Genomic DNA, 23936 nt, shown 5'->3' with positions numbered 1-23936 from the left:
TATAATTTTTGTTATAAATTATTTAACACACCTATAAGCACATATTTTATCCTTTTGAAGATGATACGTAATATTGAAAAATATTTTAAATGATTTTTAACTGTTTGAGAATTTAAATTTAGTAAATCTAAAATTTCAAAGAAATAAATAAAATTTATTATATTTTTACTCTACGGAATATTAGGATTAATTGATTTAATCTATATATTACCGACTAAATTTTGAAAATGATATAAAATATACCGAAAAAATATTAATGGATTACGAATATCTAAAATATATTATTTAACTAATTATTATATTTTTTTTTTAATAGAGAAAATATAGTGTTCGGAGCTATCTTCTTCAGTTTGGAGCTACCGTTTGAAACGAGTTTAAATCAAAAGTCTGGCCAAGAAAGACATTTTAAGTTTTTTTTAATTAAAAATTTGGAAATTTGGAGATTATCATTTAAATTTTTTTCTTTAATTGGTTTGTAATTTTGAACGTACTTAGGAACCATCTCTAATTAAGGACTGACTGAAACATATATTAATAATATTATTATTTATAAATTAAAAAATGGAAATGTTCCCACATCGGGAACTGTGAAAAAGTGGATGCATTCATAAGGAACTGCCGAATTGAAAAAGACCGCCGGGTTCCGTAGCGTGGGCCTGTGACCCAAGTGGGGGCATTAAAGAGGGCAGCGAAGGATTTAATTGGGGCTTGGGGCCCAAAAATGGTAATAATTGACCAGCCCAGTTAGCTGACCTAAATGGATCCGTGTTAATGTTGGGCCAACCGAATCCCAGGACGAGGTGAGAAGCCCAGCAGGTTTGCTGGCTTTATCAGAGCAGCAGCAACTGATCCGTCAAACTAAGCTAGCTCTGCTGGTCAAAATTCTCTACCAAAAGGGTTTCCCATTATAATAGTCCCTTCAACTCCAACCGCCTACTTTTTTTCTTTTTTTTTTTTTTTTTTTTTTTTTTTTTTTTTTTTTTTTTTTTTTTTTTTTTGATAATATTTAAACATAAAATTCCTCCCTCACTCACAAAGAGGAGGCATACAAGTTGAGGCACCGATACAGTACCGAGATTGGATCAACCATAATAGTGTCACGATAATAGATGAGGACTCAAATTCTCTCTAGTCTCACCTGATATGGGTCGCAACTTGCATCAAGAATATCGGTCTCTGGGGATAATGTTTAGGGAAAATCTCTCCACCAGTCACAAAGAGTAGGCATGCAAGCCAATATCACAATACAGTACCGAAGTTGCACAACGTTTTAATTTATTTAATTAATTTATTTTTTCTTTCAAGTAGGGTTGGATGCATAGTACTTTTTTCCAAACGGGTAGTCCTGTCTAATCTAAGGTCATGTCGAGAGCATCATTTTTAGGGATAATATTCAAAGGGTCAACATAAGATTATTCCCTCACTCACGAATAGGAGGCATGTGCAAGCTGAAATCGCGACGCGATGCCGAGGTTGGATCGGTCACTTTAATGTCACAACGACAAATGTCGATGGCTCACTTTTAAGCCATTTATACAACGTTTTAGCACTTATTTACGCACAATTAGTAACCCTAGGTAGACGAAACAAATTCTATTTTCCTCTGTTTATGTACTAAAGAAGTATCTTAAGCTATATTACAACTAAATTGGATATAATATCCTAAAAGAAAAAACTATGTATGACCTTTTCTAATTATAACCAAGAATGTGTTAGAAAAATTCAAAGAAAAGAAAAGGCAATACCAAGAAGAACAAAGCATGAGAGAGAGAGCCAGAAGATGGAGAGCTGAAAAAAAAATCCACCAAAAAGATGAAATCCATTGTGTTTGAAATGTACCTAAAAATTTGAAGCCAAAACTTCATCAAGATTGGCATTCCCTTGATACAGATCCATCAGCTCAGGAACGTTCTCAAGATATTTGATCACGAACGTCTCCAGAAATCGCTTCTCCACTGGCAACAGAACCGTCGTCAAGCTCAAATCTCTCTTCACCAATCCTCTGGCCGACAGAACTCTGAGCACAGAACACCTCGGGATGATCCTCTTCTCCAAGCTGAAGAACAGAACCACTGGAGTTTTCGCGATCGTTCCCGCGGATTTACCCATCTTCTCCGTGAAATACTCCATTCCTTTCGAGATCTTCTCCTCCGATAAGATCATGCAGTGCGGATGCTTTCTGAACGCCATTAGAATCTCCTCCTTCGTCCAGCCCCACTTTCGGTACACATCGTAGCATCGGTTCCAGATCGATCTGTTTCCTTTGCCGGAAATGGCGTGTATCGCTAACACGAAGGTGGATTTGCTCGGATCGAAGCCCATTCCCTTGATTTCGGCTACGGTTTCTTCGAAACTGTCCGTTTTTTGCATCAGAGTCTCGGGGAAATGCGTCAGTAACAACGCGATGCACGGTTGTGGCACGCCTTCGTCTCGCAAAACGTCGATGTTCGGCATCAGAGTCTTCGTGTGATCCTCGAGGAAAATCCAGGACGTTCGTTTCAGCGCGGCGACGACTTTCGCGTCCGAGAGCAAAACGCTCTTCAGATACCTGTAAGAAGGAATAATCTGATTCTGCAAGCTTCGGGTCAGAACCGTCGGGTCGGAGGTTAGGGCTCTAGCGAGAACCAGTCTCGAGGCGCCAATGGAGTAGAAGAATTCCAGTTTAGGGAGAAGAGTTTGGTTTACGCTAGCGAGGAGAAGTGAAGGGCGTTTACGGACGAGCTTTGATATCTGCGATTTGGAGAAACCATGGCTCTCGAGAAGCTCCAAAACGGAGTCCGGCTTTTCGCGGTTGTGAAGCTGGACCTTCTCGGACACAACAATGGCGGTTTCCGGCAGCAATCCGCAAGTGTCTGTGAGGTAAGAGATAGTGAAGTTGTGATGCTCGGCTGAGAACTTGGCACTAATTAGTCTGTGAATAGTATGATTTCTGTGAATGGGGAAGGGGATTGTGGAGCGAAAGGAGCGGAGAGGAGCGCAGAGGTCGAATTTGAGGCGGACGCCATGGAAGTTCTGCAACTGTAACATGTGGATGAAGATGACGAGGACGATGAGATGGCTTCCGATTTGCAGGTCAGTTGAACAAACAATTATCTGTTCAATTCCGTATGAATTCTGAATTCCAAATTCTGGGGTTTTCAATGTCGACTTGTCCTAACTTTGCTCTATTATCTTGCATTCCTTTATCCGAGAAGATGGATGGAAAAATATCTGTCTTAGATTTTATTTATTTATCTACTTGTTTTTTTTTTTAATTTTTTTTTTTTTTATTTTGTGTCATTTTCAGTTTGAATTTAACAAATTTAAATTTAATGAATCTAATAATTTTTAAAATTCTGAATATACTCTAGAGATCTCTGGTAAGTGGTAGGGCCAATACAAGCCAGCAGCAAAATTGTTCTTTGCAACTATTGTCAGCTTTGGTCGGTTATGTATAATCGTTAGCTTCATAGTTTTAAGATGTGTCTACTAGGGAGAGATTTTCACTCCCGTATAAAGAATACTTCGTTGCAAATGGTATCATAGCTAGACAACATACGGTGTGTTATGTATCACTCTAGGTCCTCAAGGGGTAGACTGTGAGATCCCATATTGGTTGGAGAGGAGAACTAAACATTTCTTATAAGGGGTGGAAACCTTTTCCTACCAGATGCATTTTAAAATCTTGAGCGAAAGTACATAAGGGAAAACCGGACAATATCTGCAAGCAGTAGGCTTGAGCTGTTACAACGACATTCCTATTGTTTCCTTCACAAAATTGTAGTTCGATGTTGTCTGTTGGACCGATGTGAATAACCTGTCATACGCTGCCACACAAAAACACACAGAGAGATAAGAGAGAATTAATTAGACCTAGTTACTTGTAGAAAATAGGAGGAGATTGCAGAGTCTGTTCTTCCTGTTTTGTTGGGTTCATATGAAGCATGAGCTGCAGCAAGGATGGTTTCAAACTGTGCTATCAAGGGTACAGCCCCAGCCATGTCCCTTAACCTTTTCTCGAAACGGCCTGCATTCACGAAGAAAATGCAGCCAGTCAGTATCCCAAATATCGGATGAATTCAATAGAAATATTCCTAGCAAGGAGTCTACTCTGTCTGAAATGGTCGGAGCTTGTAAAAGTCCAAGTCCACCGCTAGCATATATTGTCTGTTTGTAGAGCTACGCAACGGAATCGATACTCATCCAAATACTATCCTCTTTGGGCTTTCCCTTTCGGATTTCCCCTCAAGATTTTTAGGTTTTCCCTTCTGGACTTCCCCATTACGCATTTACTAGGAAGAGGTTTCCACGTTCTTGTAAAGAATGTTTCCTTCCCCTCTCCAACCAACCTGGGATTTCACGAACCTACTTCCAGAAACTAGTGAGGATAACCTGATAATTGATAGCCAAAACCGAATTTTCAGATGTCTCAGCCCCATCATAATCTTACTCCACTCGAACAAAAATAGATGGTGTTGAGGATTGTTAGGAGAGGAGTCCCTCTACTAATCAATGAATTGATCATGAGTTTATAAGTAAGGAATATATGTTCATTGGTACGAGTCATTTTGGAGAAACCAAAAGTAAAACCATGAGAACTTATGTTCAAAGAGGACAATATCATACCATTGTGGAGATACGTAATTCCTAGCATATGAGTCTTCACCCATCAACAAAAAGAACCAAAAGTGATCCTAACCTAATATTGAAACTCTAAAGCTAGTTAAGTTAGCGAAGTAACAAGAGCAGTGCTTCTTGCCTGGGTGGCTTGAAGTTCTATTGCCAAACCAACCACTTCAGTCCACAACCATACAACCATATTCATAGAGATCAAGCAAACCTCCAATTAGAAATGCATAGCTATCAGTCATGAAATCCAGGTGCTTTGGATGGCCAAACTATGCTGTGACAGATGCGTTTATTCATTGTAAAGCTTTGTCCTGATAAAAATAGCAGCTTTCTCTGCAACTTCGAATTACTCTTTGGGCTGAAGATCATGAAGACAGTACTTAGAAATTGTATTACCTAGAGAAGTAACTTATACTTCACATGGACTTGTATAAGAGGGCAAAAGTAATCTTACACTGCAGCCAACAACTGGACAGTAGAATCTTGTGCCCTCCTTTCATTCCTAACATTCTTAGAGACTTTCCACTCTTAACGGCAACGGGATAACGATTGTTTGACACTCGTTTTAACCTAGCGAACAAGTCAGTCATGAGAAATTTGGACGTCACAGACAACGTCGACATTTGCTACGATGGACTTCACATGGACTTGTATAAGAGGGCAAAAGTAATCTTACACTGCAGCCAACAACTGGACAGTAGAATCTTGTGCCCTCCTTTCATTCCTAACATTCTTAGAGACTTTCCACTCTTAACGGCAACGGGATAACGATTGTTTGACACTCGTTTTAACCTAGCGAACAAGTCAGTCATGAGAAATTTGGACGTCACAGACAACGTCGACATTTGCTACGATGGACTTCACATGGACTTGTATAAGAGGGCAAAAGTAATCTTACACTGCAGCCAACAACTGGACAGTAGAATCTTGTGCCCTCCTTTCATTCCTAACATTCTTAGAGACTTTCCACTCTTAACGGCAACGGGATAACGATTGTTTGACACTTGTTTTAACCTAGCGAACAAGTCAGTCATGAGAAATTTGGACGTCACAGACAACGTCGACATTTGTTTGGATCTCAAGTCATGTTTGGGAGAAATGTTTTAGAAAACGTAAGTGGGAGAGATTTTTTAACAAGAGTTTGAAAGAAAGGTTGAATATCACCACAGCTTAACTATCATATAACTTGGATAAGAAGAACTGACAATAAGTTGTATCTCTTTATAGTACATTTTGGGGCATTTTAGTTCTAGTGGGTGTAGACATGATTTTGGTGAATTGTCATACACCCCATATAGACACAATGTGAAATAGTAAACACCTATCTAAGATGAAAACATGTAAAAGGGGTTAAGAACAGGCATGCGGCTATAAACAACACGTCTTGGACAAACATGACCGTGACACCGAGTATGCCATCGACCTAAAAGAAGCGAACAAAAATGTTAACAATCAAGAAGAATGCTACATCACACCTCCTACGATGGTTGCCAAAACTTCGAATGAACTCGAATGAATCTCGAGTTGAGTCTTGACTTTGCCTTTTGTCTTTTACCTTATGTTTGTAGGTAAACGAGTGACGTTCGTTACTCGAGTGACGTTCGTTACTCGATTGAACTTCAGATTGAGTTTCTACAATTTCATTGGCAAAGATGGAAAATTTCACAATACTCATCTATCTCTATACTCACTCGAGTCAGGAAAGTTGAACGGAGGACAATTTTGGAGCATTGTTTCATTCATGGGCTTCTTTATTATAGATGGGCCTAGTTTATGGGACTCCTTTAAATGGGCTTGGGCTGAGATGAGTATTTTAAAAATATATTTTATTAAAAAAATACTTTTAATTATTATATTTAACTTGCCTAAAATTGATGGCATATAATCAATTTTAAATGGCCAATTAAAAAAAATATGCATAAATAAATTGTTGTTTTTTTAAAAGGAAAATATTTATGTAACACATTAATAATTAATTTATGATATTTGACAAATATTCTATTTTTTAATCTAAAAATAAAGTCAAATAATTGAAGTTTGAAACTAATTATCCAACAATTTTTTTTTTATTATTATTATTTTGAAGTGACAAAATTTATTATATTGGTTTTATTTCATTAAAAAATATCATTTATATATAATTAAATAATTCTAAATAATTATAATTTTAAACGCTTCAATCTTTGATGTTCGAGTAGGCCACATTTTGATTCTAGCAAAAAAAAAAAAAAAAAAAAAAAATTGAGGGTTTCGAAAACGTAGAATGTCTTTAAAATCTTTGGACATCTTTGGATTCTCCAAACCCGAACATTCTAATTAAGAATTTTCACGACAAACAATAAAGCTACGTCAAGATTCTGACTAAGATTTAGAGTCATGATTCAACACGTGATAGTCCCGACATTTTTTTACATACCTTACGATATTACCGACTTTATTATCAATATATTTTAATTTTATAATAATTGATATCTTATCTATTCAACTATGTTTTAATTAGTCGTCTAATTTATAAGTTTTATTTGATGTGAGGTGCATTTTGGTCCACAAATTCACAGTCGGGCTTTCTTTTTCTGTGAAATTATAGAGACAAACAGACAGAACCCTAACATTCAACAAATAGAAGGGTTTATACTGTTTTCTTCTGAATTTATATCATGTCCCCATTTAGTTCCCATGCACACCACACGTGGTGTGTTTGTTACAAAACTTCGGTTTCGAGTTAGACGTAATGTGACAAACAGCTCGATAAATTAATAGATATGTTGTCGGGTGAAACAATTAATCGTGGTCGTAGTCGAACATTTTAGAAAACGGGTATGTTGCATCAATAACATTTTTGTGCACGGGTTTAGTTCAATAGATTTAAATTCATAATTCATTTTTCTGTGCACGATTAACGAGATTGACAAATTTATGACGCTCGAATATATCAGAGATATATGAATGAATCAAAACAAGATGCACGTTCATTTCCAGTGACTCACCATAGAAACATCATTACACACCAACTTAAATCAATAAAAAATAAATTCCAACAATTTAGAGTAAAATAAATTACTCTTATTTATTTTTAAAAAATTAATTTAATTTAATTTTTTACTTTTAAAATTTGACAATTTTTTTTTAAATGTGGATAAATTATTATTTACAAAGTTAATTAAAGAAAATCACGTGTTTTTTTTCTAATAAAATAAAATATATGATGAGGTGTAAATGATATTTAAGTCAAAATATTAAAATGGTCAAATGTGAAAGAAAGAACGAACTGAACCAATCAGTAACTGCCAGTTGGCAGAGAGAGAATGAAATGATCTTAAGCCAGCAATGATGCAACATAATTCCATCATTGCCCCTTGATCCTCCCAATCTTAGACCATTATTGCCCCCAAACCAACTTAACTCAGCTTCCACAAAAATCAAATTAATTATTTTTAAAAAGATTTATTTTCACAATTTTTTAAATTATATGATTTTTGTAAAGCATTTAAAATTTAAATATCAAAATGATTATTTAAATCAAATTTAAACCATTTTTTCTCTTTTAAACAGAATCATTTGAATTTTTTCCAATTATCAATCACTTTAAATATATATTTTTTTAAAAAATAAATTATATCTTTCATTGAAAAATCAATAAATTATTTAATTTTTCATACGAGATAACTTAAAACATTTTAAATTTCGTTATGAAATTAATGTATGATTGGATTATGTTACCGAAAATCTAACTTTATTCTATAATGTCATGATATTATTCGTTCATTTAATTTGTATCATTATGCAATTATTATTTATACATGAAACCATGTAATCAATTGTGATATTTGTAATTTATAAATTAAAATAAATTCGACTCAGAGGTCTAATAAAAAGTGGGATGAACCAGATTGAACGGACTGAATGATAATCAGACTCAAAACTCGATCCTAAAATATAGTCAAAGGTTGATTTTGGTTACCTCGTCAACTATTTTTAGTCACTTCACTATTTACTTAATAACATTAGACTAAAATGAACCAAATTTAAAAATACAACATAAATCAACTGGCATAAAATATTTATTATCGATCAAAATAAAAATAATTTAAAGGATTTATTTTGAAATATAAAAAATGATTTATTTTTATTTTTTAAAGTTAGGATTGCTTTCATTTTAAGTAATAAAATAAGGTTTACGTGTAAATAGAATATAATTCCAAAAGACTAAAAAATTCAACAAAAATAAAATTTATTTATTTATTTTAATTAGAATAATAATATTTATTATTAAATTAACTAATATAATTTTAATTTATTTTTTGAAAATAAATTATTGTAAAAAAGTATCTTTTTGAAAATAAGATTGTAACTAACTTTCAAAAACTACAACGGGTAAATTTAAAAAATCTGGATTTTATTTTATTTTTTATTTTAAAAAATAGAAAAGAATTAAAAGAAAATTTATTTTTGTTTTTAAAAGGCAATTTTTTCGTGGGAGGCTTTCAATCGCCATGATTACCACTCCCCAAAAGCTCTACAGTTTCTCCAAGCAAACAAAAACGAAGCCATGCTTATAAAACAAATGAAGAAAAAGTTGCAAATGTAATGGCGATTTCGTTTAACTCCTCTGTTTTTGCCTTTTCTTTTCCTCGATATTGACGTTACCATTATAACTACTCATTAAACTAATGCTTTCCGAAGTCATCACACCCCCTTCAATCTTGCATGAGTTCATGTAACTTTCCCTTCACTCCATCCCCTTTTTTTTCTCACAAAAAGCTCTCGATTCGCAGTGGAGGAAAAGGATATGCAGGGCGTTCGATGTCCCGCAATCGATTTTGTTCGTGTAATTTGAAGTGGGTTTCGATTTCTGAGACGGGTTTCTTAGTTGGGTTTGAATTTTTTGTGTTTTCTAGAATGGGGGTTGTCACTGTTGCGGAGTTGAAGCCGAGTATGTCTGGGAAGAGATCGTTTCGGTCGAGTTCGAGCATTAGGCATGCGACTGAGTGGTAATCTCTTGAACTAACTCTTGATTCCTGTTTTTTTTAGTGAGGTTTTTTTTTTGTGTGTCTGCTATGTGTTTGATGAATTGCTTGAGAGAGTGTTTGGCTGTTTGAGAATCTGGAATGATGAGTGTTCTGTTGTGGAATTGAAATAGTGGTGATCTATAGGAGTGTTGGATTTGGAAATCAATACTTGAATGTGTTTTCATGGAAACAACAGAGTTGGATTGTCAGCTCCCTTCACTAAGAGACTGACCGGGTGAAACTAATGGCATGCTGTGGCTAGAAATAATGTAGAGTGATCTGAGTTGGGAAGTTAGCAATGGCAGGATAGGTGAAAATTGGAGGACTCCTTTTTCACGTTTTGCTGAACTTCCTTCTTACAAGCTTATTATAAGCTATTAAACGTCTTGATATGTGTGGCAGGGTGGATTCTCTATCTTGCTCTAGCTAGGACAAGAGAAAAAGTGTAGCAGGCCCACCACTAGCCGATATTGTTTTCTTTGTGTTTACCCTTTCGAGCTTCTCCTCAAAGTTTTTAAAATGTGTATGTTAGGGAGATGTTTTAACACCCTCACAAAGAATGTTTCGTTCTCCTCCCCAATCAATGTGGGATCTCACAATTCACCCCCTTTAGGACTAGTGTCCTCGCTGGCACTCGTTCCCTTCTCCTCCAATCGATGTGGGACCCCCCAATCCACTCCATTTTGTGGCCCAATATCTTTGCTGGCACACCGCCTCATGTCCACCCCCTTCGGGGCTTAGCCTCCTCGCTAGCACATCGCTCGATGTCTGGCTCTAATACCATTCGTAACAGCCTAAGCTCACCGCTAGCAGATATTGTCCTCTTTGGGCTTTCACTTTCATGTTTCCCCCCAAGGTTTTTAAAACGCCTCTGCTAGGGAGAAGTTTACACCCTTATAAAGAATGTTTCGTTCTCCTCCTCAATCGATGTAGGATCTCACAAAAAGCTTGGGTCCTATTCTTTTTTTGCTAAACTTTCGTGTTTTCCCACTTTTAACCCTCTGAGGAGATCAAGCTTTTCTAGAATGGTATAAGACATCTCATTCTCTAGACTGTAATTTTTCTATCAAGCTAAGCTCTGGTTCACAGAGATTCAAAAGTGTGGAAGAAACACTAAACAGTAGAAAATAACAATAATCCATACCTTTGAGGTTGACCACCTTGAACATCTTGAGCCCACAGGACAAGTTCACGAGGCTTGAGGCTGATTTCTGTCTTCATTTGCCTGCTTTATCATCAATTAATTTTGAGTTTTTCTATCTCTTGTTTCTCACAAAAGGACGGAAATTGTACAACATTTGACGCAGGATGACATATTTTATGGCTTTACATTCTATAAGATGATATTCATCGATCTCTTAAACCATAGTGCGCCTATGGCCAATGGTTATCTCTAATCATTTGAATACTGTTGATATGTTCTATATACTAAGTTGGTCCATTTTGATACCCATAAGTCAAGATCTTAACTTTTTACTGTTTATCAGTTTCCTTCGTCTTTAATAATAGGTCCATCTTTTTCAGAATGGGCCACTCTGTTTGATAATATGTAATCTAGTGTTCTTGTCCATAATTTTGAGGTGTAGATAAAATCCTGTCACTTCTTTCATGCAAACAGAAAGTTTTCTTTTTAATTTTATTTGGCTGATGATAATCTTGCAAGGTCCCTGCCAACACTAACAAGTAACAAGCATGTATGCTCGATTTGCTTATTCGTTCGGATGATTCTTCTCTTTTTGTTATCATTCTAACCAGTTGATAAATTGCAGGCCGATTTCTGATGTCGCCAGTGATCTCGTGATCGAAGTTGGAAGCTCGAGCTTTGCACTTCATAAGGTAAGGAAAATCGGGTTCGGTTATCTTTTGAAATCGAATTCTATGATTTATATTCATCTAGCTTAACTCGATCTGATTTTTCTAGTGCAATCCAATATCAATATGGGATATTACGATTGATAATGCTTCTAGTTCTGGTTTGTTGCTTAGATAATAGAAATTTCAAGAAAGATTCACCTAGAACATTGCATTAACTTGTGAACCAACTGTAACTGTGTATAGTTTTTCTTGCTTTGTTTGAAAAACGAAAACGAATATTGTAGAAGTTGAAGGAAATGGGTGATCGAACGAGCAGCTCCGCTCTTACCGTTACAATTGTCGATATTTTTGCAGTTTCCTTTAGTTTCTCGGAGCGGAAAGATTCAAAAATTACTGTTGGAAGCGAAAGATTCAAAAACTTCCAGGGTTAACCTCTCTACTATTCCTGGAGGGCCTGAGGCATTTGAGCTAACTGCAAAGTTCTGTTACGGTATAAATGTTGAGATTACATTATCAAATGTTGCCATGCTGCGTTGTGCTTCTCATTACTTGGAGATGACTGAAGAGTTTGCAGACAGAAACTTGGAAACCAGAACTGAAACATACCTAAAGGAGATGGTATTTTCGAACATATCGAACTCGATATCTGTTCTTCACCATTGCGAAAGTTTATTACCTTTGTCAGAAGAGATCAATCTGGTAAGCAGACTTATCAATGCCATTGCTAGCAATGCTTGCAAAGAGCAGCTGACTTCTGGCTTACTAAAGTTAGATCATAACTATCCCTCTAAAACCGCCCTTAACATCGAACCCGAAACGCCATCGGATTGGTGGGGGAAGTCACTAAGCATGCTTAATCTCGATATCTTCCAACGGGTTTTATCAGCCGTGAAGTCAAAGGGTTTAAAACAGGATATGATCAGCAAGATTTTGATAAACTATGCTCATAACTCTCTTCAAGGCCTTGTTATTAGGGACCATCATTTGGTGAAGGGAAGTTCCTTAAATTTGGAACTGCAAAAGAAACATCGGGTGATTGTGGAGCCAATTGTTAGCTTGTTACCGACGCAGTCTCGGAAGAGCCCAGTTCCCATGGTCTTTCTCTCGAGCTTGTTGAAAACAGCAATTACTGCTTCGGCTTCGACTTCTTGCAGGTCAGACTTGGAGCGACGGATGGGCTTGCAATTGGACCAAGCTATTCTTGAGGACATTTTAATTCCTTCAATCACTCGTGGGAGCAGCCATAGCAGCATGTATGATACAGATTCAGTAGTGAGGATTTTCTCCATCTTTCTAAACTTGGATGAGGACGATGACAACTACGATTGTCACTTGAGAGACGAAAGTGAAACGATGTGTGATTTCGACAATCCTGTTTCGCCTAAACAAAGCGCGATTCTCAAGGTTTCTAAACTATTGGATAATTATTTAGCAGAAGTTGCACTTGACTCGAACTTGATGCCATCGAAGTTCATAGCATTAGCAGAACTACTGCCTGATCATGCTCGGGTGGTAAGCGATGCCTTGTACAGAGCTGTAGATATCTACCTCAAAGTAAGCATCTCTCTCACTTGTCTCCTCTGTTGCAATTTCGCAGTATAATGTTCTTATAATCCTTCACAGGTTCATCCGAACATCAAAGACTCCGAGCGTTGCCGCCTTTGCAAAACCATCGACTGTCAGAAGCTATCTCAAGAAGCATGTAGCCATGCTGCACAAAATGAAAGGCTACCTGTGCAGATTGCAGTACAAGTGCTGTACTTTGAGCAGATCAGGTTGAGGAATGCTATGAATGGCAGCCACAATCAGTTCTTTTTCGGGTCATCCAATAGTAGCCAATTTCCTCTACGATCGAGCAGTGGCACTGGAAGTGGAGCCATCTCTCCACGAGACAATTACGCATCGGTTAGAAGAGAGAACCGTGAGCTGAAACTCGAAGTTGCTCGAATGAGAATGAGGCTGACTGACCTGGAAAAGGACCATGTTTCTATGAAGCAGGAGCTTGTAAAGTCTCATCCTGCAAACAAGCTATTCAAATCATTCACCAAGAAATTGTGTAAGCTCAATGTTCTTTTCAGGATGAACAGCATCAAACCGTTCGGGACGAAGAACAGTTCCGAAAACCGGTTCCCATTTCAAAAGAGAAGGCGACATTCAATTTCATGACTTTGAATCTAATGAACTTTGATCAGTGAAAGTAAGTGTGTATAGTATAATCCAGTGAGGTTGATAGTTACTGAGTGTTGATTCTGGCTGTTGCTATTGTTCATCCCAATCCCTTTGATGCTTTTTTTTTTTTCTCTTTCTTTTTTGGTGAGCAAGTCTCAATGCTCAATTGCAGGCATTGATCTGTTTGTGTCCGAAGTCCCTCTCGTACCAGAAAAGGTCCTTTTCTCAACGTGTGAGATCCCACATTGTGCCCTTTGTAAGAGTGTAGAAACCTCTCCCTATTAGACGCTAACGATAATGCGTAACAGGTCAAAGCGGACAATATCTATTAGCAGTAGCTTAGACTCTTACACAATTTTCTCATATTCAAGCCGATTATGGATTGAATTGTTTCACAATACTCTAAATTAGACTCACGTACTGCTCTGAGTTTTGCATACAAGTTAAAGGTTCTGACTCGAGACAACCACTAAATCAAAAGTTTATAGTTGAGTGCTCTCGAGGTTGAATCATTTGACGATTAAGCTCTCCATGAATATAATATCAAATACATACCATACAAAATGAAAATATTATTACAAAATTACATTAAATTTGATACAAAATAGAGACCCATATATAGTTTAATAATAATAACATCATCTCATATTTGTCATAATGAGAATAAGACAGAAGGGACAAAGCAATTGGCATCCCATGGCTTATGTTTCATGTGGAAGTGATTGGGTTTGACCTTATGTTCCTCATATAGTTTATTATATATATATATATATATATATATATATATATATATATATATTTAATTAATTAAAATTTTAATGGATACCATCAATTATTTTGATTTTCTTCGTATAAGAAAAATGAAGTGATAGTTTCTAAAAGTTGGTATTAAATATTAGAAAAAGGAGATTATTAGCTAACAATTCTGTTTTTATTTCAAAAATTAAAATAATTAATTGAATAAAAACAACATTAAAGAAATGGTAAAATGTTACACGGGTTCGATCCTCAGCCATTTCGTTTTTAATTTGCTTTTTAAAATGACAAAAAATACAAACGACGTCGTTCTCCGATACATTATATAAGCCGTCTCTCAACGCGGCCGTGACACAGTACAAGCTCAGTCCTCAGATATGCCTCTCTCATTTTCTCGACTGGGAAAATCCATCCCCTTCTCCGGCCTTTTCAGGTAATCCCTCGTAACTGGTTTCTAGCAATTCCTACCATCGTTGGTTGCTGAAAACTTTATGTGAATGTAAGATCTTAGGAACAAGAAATGATTATTTCAACCTTCGTCTTAAGGATGCCATGGAGACTGAAGTGATCTCAGTTTTTACAACAGTTTTATGTCGATGTCTCTGCATTTTTTTTTCTTCATTTTGGTAGCTTTTGTTAGAGTTTTTGTGACTTCTTTTACTTCTTTTTCCCGAGAGGTGCTAAATAGTTTGATTGAAAAATCGTTGATACTTTGCTTTTGTTGGAATAATATGATTTATCTATCGGTTTAAATAACATTTTGGTTTGGATAGTTTTAGACTTGTTCAATTTTAGTCGCTTTACTTTCAAATGTTTAATTTGAGTTAGGATACTTTTGAATAAATCTTAAATTTAGTCATTCAAACTTAAACTTTATTGAAATTGATTGAATAACAATAGTAATAATGTTATGCAATGCACTATGTCAATATGTTTCCAAAATCTTCCAGGGGTTAAATTTAAGATTTATTGAAAGTACAAGTATCAAAATTGTATCTAGAAAGTATAAGGATTAAAATGAACTTTTTTTTAATTTTTATTTTTTGATGTGAAACTATGATTTTAGTATGTTCTATGTATTTAGTTTTGATGACATATTAGATGTGTTTTATGGTTCTTCTTGAGTTCCTGTTCTAACTACAGGTCGCACTCAGTGTTTAGCGGATATGTTCCTTGTTACCCCAGTAAGATGTTTGCTTTAAAGAAGTAGCCTATTGAAAATTCTTGTTTCCTATCTAACCTATATTTTTAGATGATGAAGGAGCTTTTTAGAATTTTTTTGAGTAAGTGAATACTGATTCAAGTGTGGAGTAGCTTTTAACTCTTAAGTCTAGAAAAGTGCACGATAGCCTTAACTTTACAACTTATCTAATTGTTTCTGGACATCTCCTAATGCTTTCCTTTCCTTTGTATAGGAAACTGGAGCAAGAGATGGAAACTGTCATAAGGGTTTTGCAACCTGGACCTTTGGGAATTATTGAACACAAGTTTTCTGCTGAGGAGATGCGCTGGGCACAATCCACTGTTCGGGAAGCAGTAAATAATTGGCGGAGGAATTCAAGTATTTTAAAATAAAGCAATATTTCTAGTAATCATGTCTAGGAAAGAAACTGTTTTCATAGTGATATTGAAAGACATGTTTGTGTAATTTCTTAATGAAACTCTCAACAAAAATTAGAATAAATAGTGACATTCACTAAACTTGAAGTAAACTTGTACTAAAGAATATGAAATTGATAACGATAATGAACCTCCAGGGTGTTTGACATTCGTTTAAAGGAAGTTTTATGGACCATCCAAACATGGTGGGAATGAAGTGTATAGCAGCCATAGAAGAAGAACATGTAGATCTTTTCCTCTGTTTTCTGTTAATAACAGAATGTAGTGATAGGACACATGGGGGAAGACAGTGATTAGGAGTGTGATGTAAGGGAGGGAACTATTTAGTCGTTTTGTAGGAAAGAACTAGGGACTTCGATCTTCATTTTGGAGAGAATTTGAATGTATGGTAGTTTCTTAAAAAAACTTTTCTGTGTAAATTGCATACTACCATCAAGTTCACTTCTCTAAAACTATAAGAATTCTGTAATGGGTTAGCACATGAAGAGCCTCATTTGGTTTCTACTTTCTTCCTCCCAACTGTTCATCCAGGGCTCCCTTTCATCTTTGGCATTCTTTTTTCTTTTTAAGTTTTTTTGTCTTGTGAAAATACTTCCCACTAATTCAATGGAGCTCAGTGTCATCCAAGGAAATCTTGAATGATTGAGAAGAAAAATGTTTTCATTAGCGTTTGGTAGTGCTTTTAGGGTAAGAACACATTTTCTTACTAAAGTTGGAAATTCTTACTCCTTTTCCTTCTCTGTTTAGTCTGTTCCCTTTGAGTGGTTTAGCGAAAAAGAAAAAAAGAAAAAGAGCCTCATGTTAGTCTCCTTGTTGTTATTAACTTTGACATAATATCCCATATTTTTACTTCCTTTCCTTCTAGATTTCCAAGACTTCTCTGAAATTTGGGATCTTAGCAACTATTTACACCTTTGTAGCAAATTTGGGATACAAAGGTGTAAATATGAGCTAAAAGGTGGGGATGACTGTTCTGGGATCTTTTAAAAACTCTTAAATGGGAGAAGGAAGGGAGTTCTTATTGCTGAGGTACTTGTCAAGTTGTCATGGGTGGTTGTAGTTCTTATTCCCAAAGTCACTATTGTCATATGAAACCAAGCTTATTTCCACTCTTATTTTTCTTTTACTTCCATAATCTGTTTTATTACATGCTACTTCTCTAAAGGTGCAGAAGAGCATTTATTGGAGAAAGAAAACACGAGCCATTTTGATTCATTGTGTCTCTTGTAAATGCTATAGGGATCCCCTCTTTATTTAGCATGATCAGCGTGTGTTATATGAAGAACAAGAGGGTAAAAAGTGCTATCAATTCTTAACTTTGGAAGTCAAAATAGAGTCAAGAGTCCCCAAACCAACCAACAAAGTAGAAAAAGGAGAAAAAGAAGAAGAAACGAAGTAAAAACGAGAAAATGTGTATTATCAGCATATTTCTCAAGAGTTTTGTGCTGAATTTACAGCTTTTGTTTCAAATCCATATAGCTCTGGCACTCATGAGCAATGGCATAAGCTCGTTCCTGACCTGCAGGCTCATGAGCTCTCTGGCACCACCAATTAACTTCTGTCCAATGAACACAACAGGCACACATGGCTCGCATCCTAGTTGAAGCAGCAGTGTCGCAATCTGATGCCCATTGGGTATCTCATCAAGCTCATACACTGTAGGATTAGCCCCAAAGCTTGATATGAGTGTCTTTACTGTATAGCTCATTGAGCATTGGCTTCTACTGAAGATCACTACTGGCTTCTCGGCCACCAACCCTTTCACTGCATTCATATCCATGGCTCTTGGAAATGTGATCTTTCTGTTAAGAAGGAAGTTTGGTTTTTCTTTTTTTGTTGATGAGTGTTAAGCTCCCACTTTGATCTATTTATACTGTGGTGGAATTTCATGTCATAGGGTTGTCTGTTCATTTTCTGCAAGTTGGAATATCAGAATCTCTGCCCGGTTTTCCTTTTAGTATTGCAGGAAGCTGTGTAAGCAGATTTTTAAAATACCATTCATGGCACTTGATATTTGATAATCCAAGGTGCAGTCTCATGGAAAAATGTAGAGACAGTTAATGCACAAATCAAAGTTGGACGAATGAGTGAAAGATTGGTGAAATTCTGGAGCCATTTCTTCTAGTTTTAGCCATTAAGAATATTGGAATTTACCATTTGTTAAATAGGTCAAGGCTTATTATTTGGCATTTATTGTTAACATTTCATTATATTTGTTTTTGTTCTGTACTTTTTATTCTGTTTTTTTCTCTCTATTTCCTTGTCATTTTCACATTGCTGAACTTGGCTTGGCCTAACATATTTTGGAGTATCTTCTTAGTTTGAGATAAGAGCTTGTTGAGGCTTATCCAATTCTAAAGAAGTTTTGGATTTTCCTTTTTTCCTGTGCAAGATTTGGCAGCCATTTGTAAACCAAACAATGCAGGGAAAGGCTGGAAAAAGCCAGATCTTGGAGAATAAAGATGCTTTGGTAAAGGTAATCTTCCTAGCAGCCGTACATGAAGGAGATGACCAATTGAAGGTCCCACCAAATGATCTTCTTGGCTCTCGCCTTTTGCATCACCTGTCGGTAAATGCTTCTATATTCTGATAAAAACATATGTGCTGCGAATTTAATTGGTGATTAAATTTATAAAAACTTATATAAAAAGTTGGTCCTAGTGATGATCTAGCATGGTAATAGATGACATTAAAATTTTATGATACTCTTTTTTCTCTCTTTTTGTTGGCTACATGATTCAAATTTAGAATTTGAGTCTATATGTAAAAAGAAGTTAAGTGACCTAATAGCTATGATGTGTTGGATTGATCATTTCAATTTTAAGTTGAATAGATTTGATAATTTTGAAAATAGGTTGAATATGCTAGAAATTTGTTAGACACAATTTTTGAACCAAGTTCAAAGATTGATTAGATATTTAGTTAAAATTTTATAAACCTATTGTTACAAACATGAAAATTGATACAAAATTTGTAATCTGAAGGAGAATGTATTGAAGATTTTGCGAAGGCCAAGATAAAGATTCTTAAGTTTTGATTTGAGAGTTAAAAGGTTGTAAAGGTTCCTTGTTTTTCTGATTACAATTCCATGTCAGCCCAAATGAAAATTGGAATGAATTCCAAGGGAGGAATTATTACCCATTAGCTAAGATGACATGACTTATCCTTCAATTGTCTCTTGTTTCATTGAAAGGGCAAATGAAAATAGTCTGCAAATCTTTTCAGCAGGAACTGTCAAGATAATTTATGAGATCAGGAATAACAAAAATTCCCAATTAAGGCATAGAATCTTCTTGCATGAGAGAGAGCACCTCTCCCTCTCCCTCTCCCTCTCCCTCTCTCTCTCTCTCTCTGTTGGCCAAGTGGTATTGCTTGATGTGAACAGTTGGAACATATCTTCTTGTTCTCAGTTTTTAGATGAGGTACCTTTTCTTTAGCTTTTCTGCATCAAGGGGTTTTAGGTTCCACATCTTTCATATTTGCAAGCTCAAGCTCAACTATTGGTTGATTGCTTTTATTGATGTGTTGTTTATGAAATAAGATCAAAACTAGACAATGAGCCTAGAACATATATGTTTTGAGATTTGAATCAAAGATAATCAGGTTGTCAAGAGTAACTTCTTAAACTATAACATTAATCACTCAAAGCCATTTCTTTGGATAATTGAGATATACTCCATATGAGTGAGGAAATTTGCATTCAATCCAGTAAAAGCCTGTGTAGCATAAGAAAGAAAAAAACAGAAAACAGCTCATGAAAGTGTTGTTATAACCAGGAGAACTTGATTTGGCTAATCGAAGAATAAATGTGAGGAAGACTAAATATCTATGGAAGGAAACAAAAAGAACATTATATATTTTACCACACCTCTTGTCCTATGGGTACAGACTCTAGGCTCAAGATATGGCAGAATAGATGCCAAAGTAAAGTGGCCCTTCATGATATACCCTCATATGGTCATACAGGAACCACAGAATTGTAGTGCTCTCCAAGTCCGAAGGCATGCTTATGGTATGACAGCCTAATGCTTGAGTTTAGTACGCCGTCTGACTTGTATTCCTTCCCCATTTCCACATCAGGGAAGCATCCTGAAAATATCATGATATGTTTTTTAAGGCAATGGGTTAAAGCACCAAGTTCCAGCTGCCCGCCCCATGCTGCTGTTGACTCGATTTCCTTGCAGTAGTTTTCGAACCTTGCAGCCATCGAAACATCGGAATTACCTTCTACAACGTTGTCTGAGAGGAAAAATGGCATGTAATCAGTTGAATGGTCTCTCATGTAAGCTGCTACCATTTCACGAAGTTCTTGGTAATTGTATGGAGATGAACCTCCTGAAAGGAGGGCTAGCTGGCTTTCGACTGCTCTGTATAGGCAATGCCCATCTGGCTTGATTTCGTTAACAGTCAAACCAAGAGGTCCAAGCTTCTTTTCCAATTGTTCATTCTCGACCATTCTATCACTCACAATGTTGCTCTGTTCCTCTTCAATTCTTCGGTCTCTTTCTGCTTCTTGTTGAGCCCTCTTCTCCCTCCGTCTCGTGCTTTTGCTTGGCTTTGAGTGATCGGACTGACCTGTCGTAGATACTCCGGCTATGGCCTTCACTAGATTCTCAATATTGTTTTTTTCATTTCCATTACTGTCACTGAAGCCTAAGGACGCCAGTTCTTCGGTATGCTTCTTTTTTAGCTTTGCAGAAAGTTGAGATATCTCTTCCTCCACCTGCTTTTTCTTCATTTTTTGTTCAGCTTTGCTACCTCTAGCAGCTGCCTTTTTAAGTTCGATTTCTTTGTTCTGTAACTGTGATATTTCTTTCCTGCATACAGGTGAAGTAATTGCACAACAATATGAATAACGATAAATACAAATTCTATGAGCACTACAGGCACAAAATGTTAACAACACTCCATGCAGTTGAAACGCAAAAGTAAACTTTATCACCAATTGTACCGAGGCATTAATCATGATAAAGCCCTTTGTTTCATATTAATATACGTCTTAGACACGTGCTCATACTGAAGTAATTATATGTTATCCTATAAGCTTCATTTCTGGGGCAATTGAACATAGAAAAATATGTATAAATTGAGCAATTGTAGTTGAAATGCTGCCTGGTAGACTTAAAGAGCGTAAAGATCTAGTGAGCTTTTTAAGACTTACAAATCAAGTTAATCAATAGAGACTGGATCTTGATATGTTTTTAATGTATTGCCCCAGATGACTACAATCCTAAAGCAAGCTGGAACTATATATCAAGTAGCCAACCCTTCTGTGGGGTGATGGTGAATAAAAATATATAATTCAAATACAATAAATACCACATGCAGCAAGACGAAAAGCCAAAGATGCAGGACGAAGTGTCAAATTTTAATTTACCCATGTCTTGAAAGCATTTCATCACGAGTCTCATGATTCTCTTGAGCTGCTGTATCTGAGACAGTTTCAGATGATGTGTCCTCTATTTGCTGAGTGACTTCCATATTCCTGATACATAAAAGCGAAAAAAAAAAGAGTATGTAACACCCATCAAGTCATTAAATAGCTGATTAGTCTAAAAGATATAGCTCCAGTAAGTGCGTTCTGACCACAAATTAACAAGAAGAATTGAACCTTTAAGCTACTTGTAAATGTGGAAATTGAGGCCTTGTGGGCGTGATGTGGTGGGGTAGGGAATTGAATTGTAAATGGTTTCATCATGCAATTATGAATTAAAAATTTGGGGGAAGCGGGGCTAACTGAGAATTAACAATTGATGGGCAGCTCCTTTGTTATGTTTATTTCCCTTGACAAAGCAGATTAGGAAGTACGAATTAGAAAATGTTTCAATTTTGAAATATTGTGAGCTGATGTTTACTACTATTACTTCCTAGTTCCTACAGAGAAGTTGAATAATTTTGTGTGTAGGAATTCCTTTAGTAACAATAGTTAGTTTTATTTATTTGGTGTACTGCTGAACTTGTTATGTCAAATAGCCCATTACTGCAAGTTAATCATGTATTTGCCTGAAATGCATCCTTTGACTGAAGAACAAGGACGAATGCTCAGGCATCTCCAAATCACATCAGATACGGTATAACGGTCCAACCCCATCGTTAATAGATATTGTCTTATTTGGACTTTCCCTTTTAGGTTTCCCCTCAAAACTTTAAAACGCGTCTACTAGGGATAGGTTTCCACACCATAAAAGATGTTTCGTTCTCCTCCTCAACCAGTGTGGGATATCACAATCCATCCCCCCCTTCAGGGCCCAGCGTCCTCGCTGACACTCGTTCCTTTATCCAACCGATTTGGGACCCCCACCAACTCCACCCCCTTCGGGATCCACCATCCTTACTGACACACCGCCTTGTGTCTACCCCCTCTCTTTGGGGAAGGGCCTCCTCGCTGGCACATCGCCCGGTGTTTGGTTCTGATACCATTTATAACGGTCCAAGCTCACCGCTAGCAGATAGTGTCTTCTTTGGGCTTTTCCTTTTGGACTTCCCCTCAAGACTTTAAAACACATCTACTAGGGAAAGGTTTCCACACCCTTATAAAAGGTGATTCGTTCTTCTCTCCAACCAATGTGGGATATCACACAAGAGCGTTCTAAAACCCAAGCTAGAAGATGGGGACACCCAACAAAGTAAATGAAACATGAAATGCGGGAATTAGTAGACTAATAAATTTCTACGGTAGGAAGGCCAAAAGGAATCACTATTGCTCTACCAATCCTCCCAATAATTGAATATCATAACCACGCTGATACTTCCATAGAAACAAATATTTGAAGCCAAGAAAAAACTTTGGAACAAGAACATAATGGAACTACTTGGAACCAAGATTCATGGATTCTAACGTCAACGTTTTTAGTCTTCCATAAGGTTCAATGAAATCTAAAGATACGTAAAGAGACTCTAGCAGAATGGATTCAAACCTTACAGTGGACACCTACTTGCGCTAAAATTCTACAAGTTCCTTGACAACTTATTGACATCTATCTATATGTTCACACAAATCCATACGAGGAGCACATTATATACTCCAATCAACAATCTAATTAACTAAAACAACAACCAATCAATTTCAGAAACCAGTAGCACCATGATCTAAAGAATGTCTTCTCATTCTTTTCTTTTACATGCTCTAAAACTAAAAACCACAATCCAGAACCGACTTCAAATATTAGAGACGAAATTCAAGTTGGAAAGTTCCAGTTCCAATTCCATGGTTAACAAGCAACCAAAAGAAGAATACAAAAACATGAAAATGAAATTCAGATTTCATTCGGGGGAAGGAGAGTAATTCAAAACAAAAAAAAATTGGATTTAGATGACAAAATTTACCTCAGCAAATATCTTCTGCAAGAATAACTTAACAAACGACCCACGCAAAGCGTTCTTTTTTGAATATCAACCAATTTCCCGCAGAAATTGAATACGAAGAGCAGAGCAGCAACAGCTAGGGCCAAAATAGACGGAAAAATGAAGCTGAAATGTGATGGGCGGGTGGAAGAAGAAACGGAACTGAGAGACGCTAGGGCATGACTGTAGTCTCTTTACCTTAAAATGAGACCCTAAAGTTCAAGAATAATACGAAAATGCCACTACTTCTTGAATACCGGTCCGTTTGTTTTGGGTTGACCGACCACTTAACTCAATTGGTTCGGTTTGAACCGACCGGCTATGTATGCAACCTCAACTGCAGAAGTTCGGTTTTGTTTTGTCGGCTCAAATCCCGGGTTTCTCTGGTCGGTTTAACCCAAAGTCGGTTCTAAATTTTAAGTAAGTTGGTATTTTATAATGGATAAATTAAATATATATTTAATAAATCTCGCCTGTAAAAGCTTACTAAAATTATTTTAAAATAAAATTTTGAGAATAAGCCAAATCTCCACTTAGTCCCATTTCGAATGTGCGAAAATTATATTATATTTTTGTTTATGAATTATTATTACATTTATTATAATGTTTTAAGTT

At 36.3% G+C, this 23936-nt stretch overlaps 4 protein-coding genes and 1 long non-coding RNA gene across 7 annotated transcripts; 2 read left to right on the top strand and 3 right to left on the bottom strand.

The window, feature by feature from the left end:
- Positions 1-1781: 1781 nt before the first annotated feature.
- On the bottom strand, positions 1782-3212 carry LOC111488362. Its single transcript, XM_023136067.1, has one exon. It carries the CDS (start codon positions 3025-3027, stop codon positions 1840-1842), a length of 1188 nt encoding a protein of 395 aa, XP_022991835.1. The 5' UTR covers positions 3028-3212; the 3' UTR covers positions 1782-1839.
- A 5923-nt stretch (positions 3213-9135) lies between these two features.
- Positions 9136-13728, top strand: LOC111488072 (BTB/POZ domain-containing protein At1g03010-like). 3 transcript variants are annotated; one of them, XM_023135696.1, is made up of 5 exons: positions 9136-9192; positions 9384-9599; positions 11387-11453; positions 11787-12986; positions 13056-13728. In XM_023135696.1, exons 1-5 carry the CDS (start codon positions 9158-9160, stop codon positions 13596-13598), a joined length of 2061 nt encoding a protein of 686 aa, XP_022991464.1. In that variant the 5' UTR covers positions 9136-9157; the 3' UTR covers positions 13599-13728. The 3 variants fall into 3 exon arrangements, with proteins under 3 accessions (XP_022991464.1, XP_022991463.1, XP_022991465.1); XM_023135695.1 differs by lacking the exon at positions 9136-9192 and having other exon boundaries at positions 9203-9599; XM_023135697.1 differs by lacking the exons at positions 9136-9192; positions 9384-9599 and adding an exon at positions 11228-11311.
- Positions 13729-14703: 975 nt separating this feature from the next.
- Positions 14704-16125, top strand: LOC111488075. Its single transcript, XR_002719154.1, has 2 exons — positions 14704-14790; positions 15773-16125. It is a non-coding gene; the product is annotated as an uncharacterized LOC111488075 (long non-coding RNA).
- Positions 16126-17197: 1072 nt separating this feature from the next.
- Positions 17198-18301, bottom strand: LOC111488074 (monothiol glutaredoxin-S1-like). The gene has a single exon (XM_023135699.1). The coding sequence runs from the start codon at positions 17755-17757 to the stop codon at positions 17443-17445; it is 315 nt and encodes a 104-aa protein (XP_022991467.1). The 5' UTR covers positions 17758-18301; the 3' UTR covers positions 17198-17442.
- Positions 18302-19641: 1340 nt separating this feature from the next.
- On the bottom strand, positions 19642-23491 carry LOC111488073 (OTU domain-containing protein 6B-like). The gene is made up of 3 exons (XM_023135698.1): positions 23304-23491; positions 21355-21462; positions 19642-20794 (listed from the first exon to the last, which is right to left on the bottom strand). The coding sequence occupies exons 2-3, from the start codon at positions 21456-21458 to the stop codon at positions 19936-19938; spliced, it is 963 nt and encodes a 320-aa protein (XP_022991466.1). The 5' UTR covers positions 21459-21462; positions 23304-23491; the 3' UTR covers positions 19642-19935.
- Between the last annotated feature and the right edge of the window lie 445 nt (positions 23492-23936).

This window comes from Cucurbita maxima, unplaced genomic scaffold (assembly GCF_002738345.1).
Source record: "Cucurbita maxima cultivar Rimu unplaced genomic scaffold, Cmax_1.0 Cma_Scf00013, whole genome shotgun sequence".
Taxonomy (NCBI): Eukaryota; Viridiplantae; Streptophyta; class Magnoliopsida; order Cucurbitales; family Cucurbitaceae; genus Cucurbita; species Cucurbita maxima.
Note: the sequence above shows the minus strand (reverse complement) of the source record. Positions and strands in the feature narration are given on the sequence as shown.

What these genes read in the sequence shown, in the direction of transcription:
- LOC111488362 (XM_023136067.1), bottom strand. Translation starts at nt 3,027, where the DNA reads ATGTTACAGTTGCAGAACTTCCATGGCGTCCGCCTCAAATTCGACCTC.
- LOC111488072 (XM_023135695.1), top strand. Translation starts at nt 9,316, where the DNA reads ATGAGTTCATGTAACTTTCCCTTCACTCCATCCCCTTTTTTTTCTCAC. An exon ending in CGAGCTTTGCACTTCATAAG is followed by an intron (nt 11,454 to 11,786) that starts GTAAGGAAAATC and finishes ATATTTTTGCAG; the next exon opens with TTTCCTTTAGTTTCTCGGAG. An exon ending in CTGTAGATATCTACCTCAAA is followed by an intron (nt 12,987 to 13,055) that starts GTAAGCATCTCT and finishes AATCCTTCACAG; the next exon opens with GTTCATCCGAACATCAAAGA.
- LOC111488074 (XM_023135699.1), bottom strand. Translation starts at nt 17,757, where the DNA reads ATGGATATGAATGCAGTGAAAGGGTTGGTGGCCGAGAAGCCAGTAGTG.
- LOC111488073 (XM_023135698.1), bottom strand. Translation starts at nt 21,458, where the DNA reads ATGGAAGTCACTCAGCAAATAGAGGACACATCATCTGAAACTGTCTCA. An exon ending in GAAATGCTTTCAAGACATGG is followed by an intron (nt 20,795 to 21,354) that starts GTAAATTAAAAT and finishes ACCTGTATGCAG; the next exon opens with GAAAGAAATATCACAGTTAC.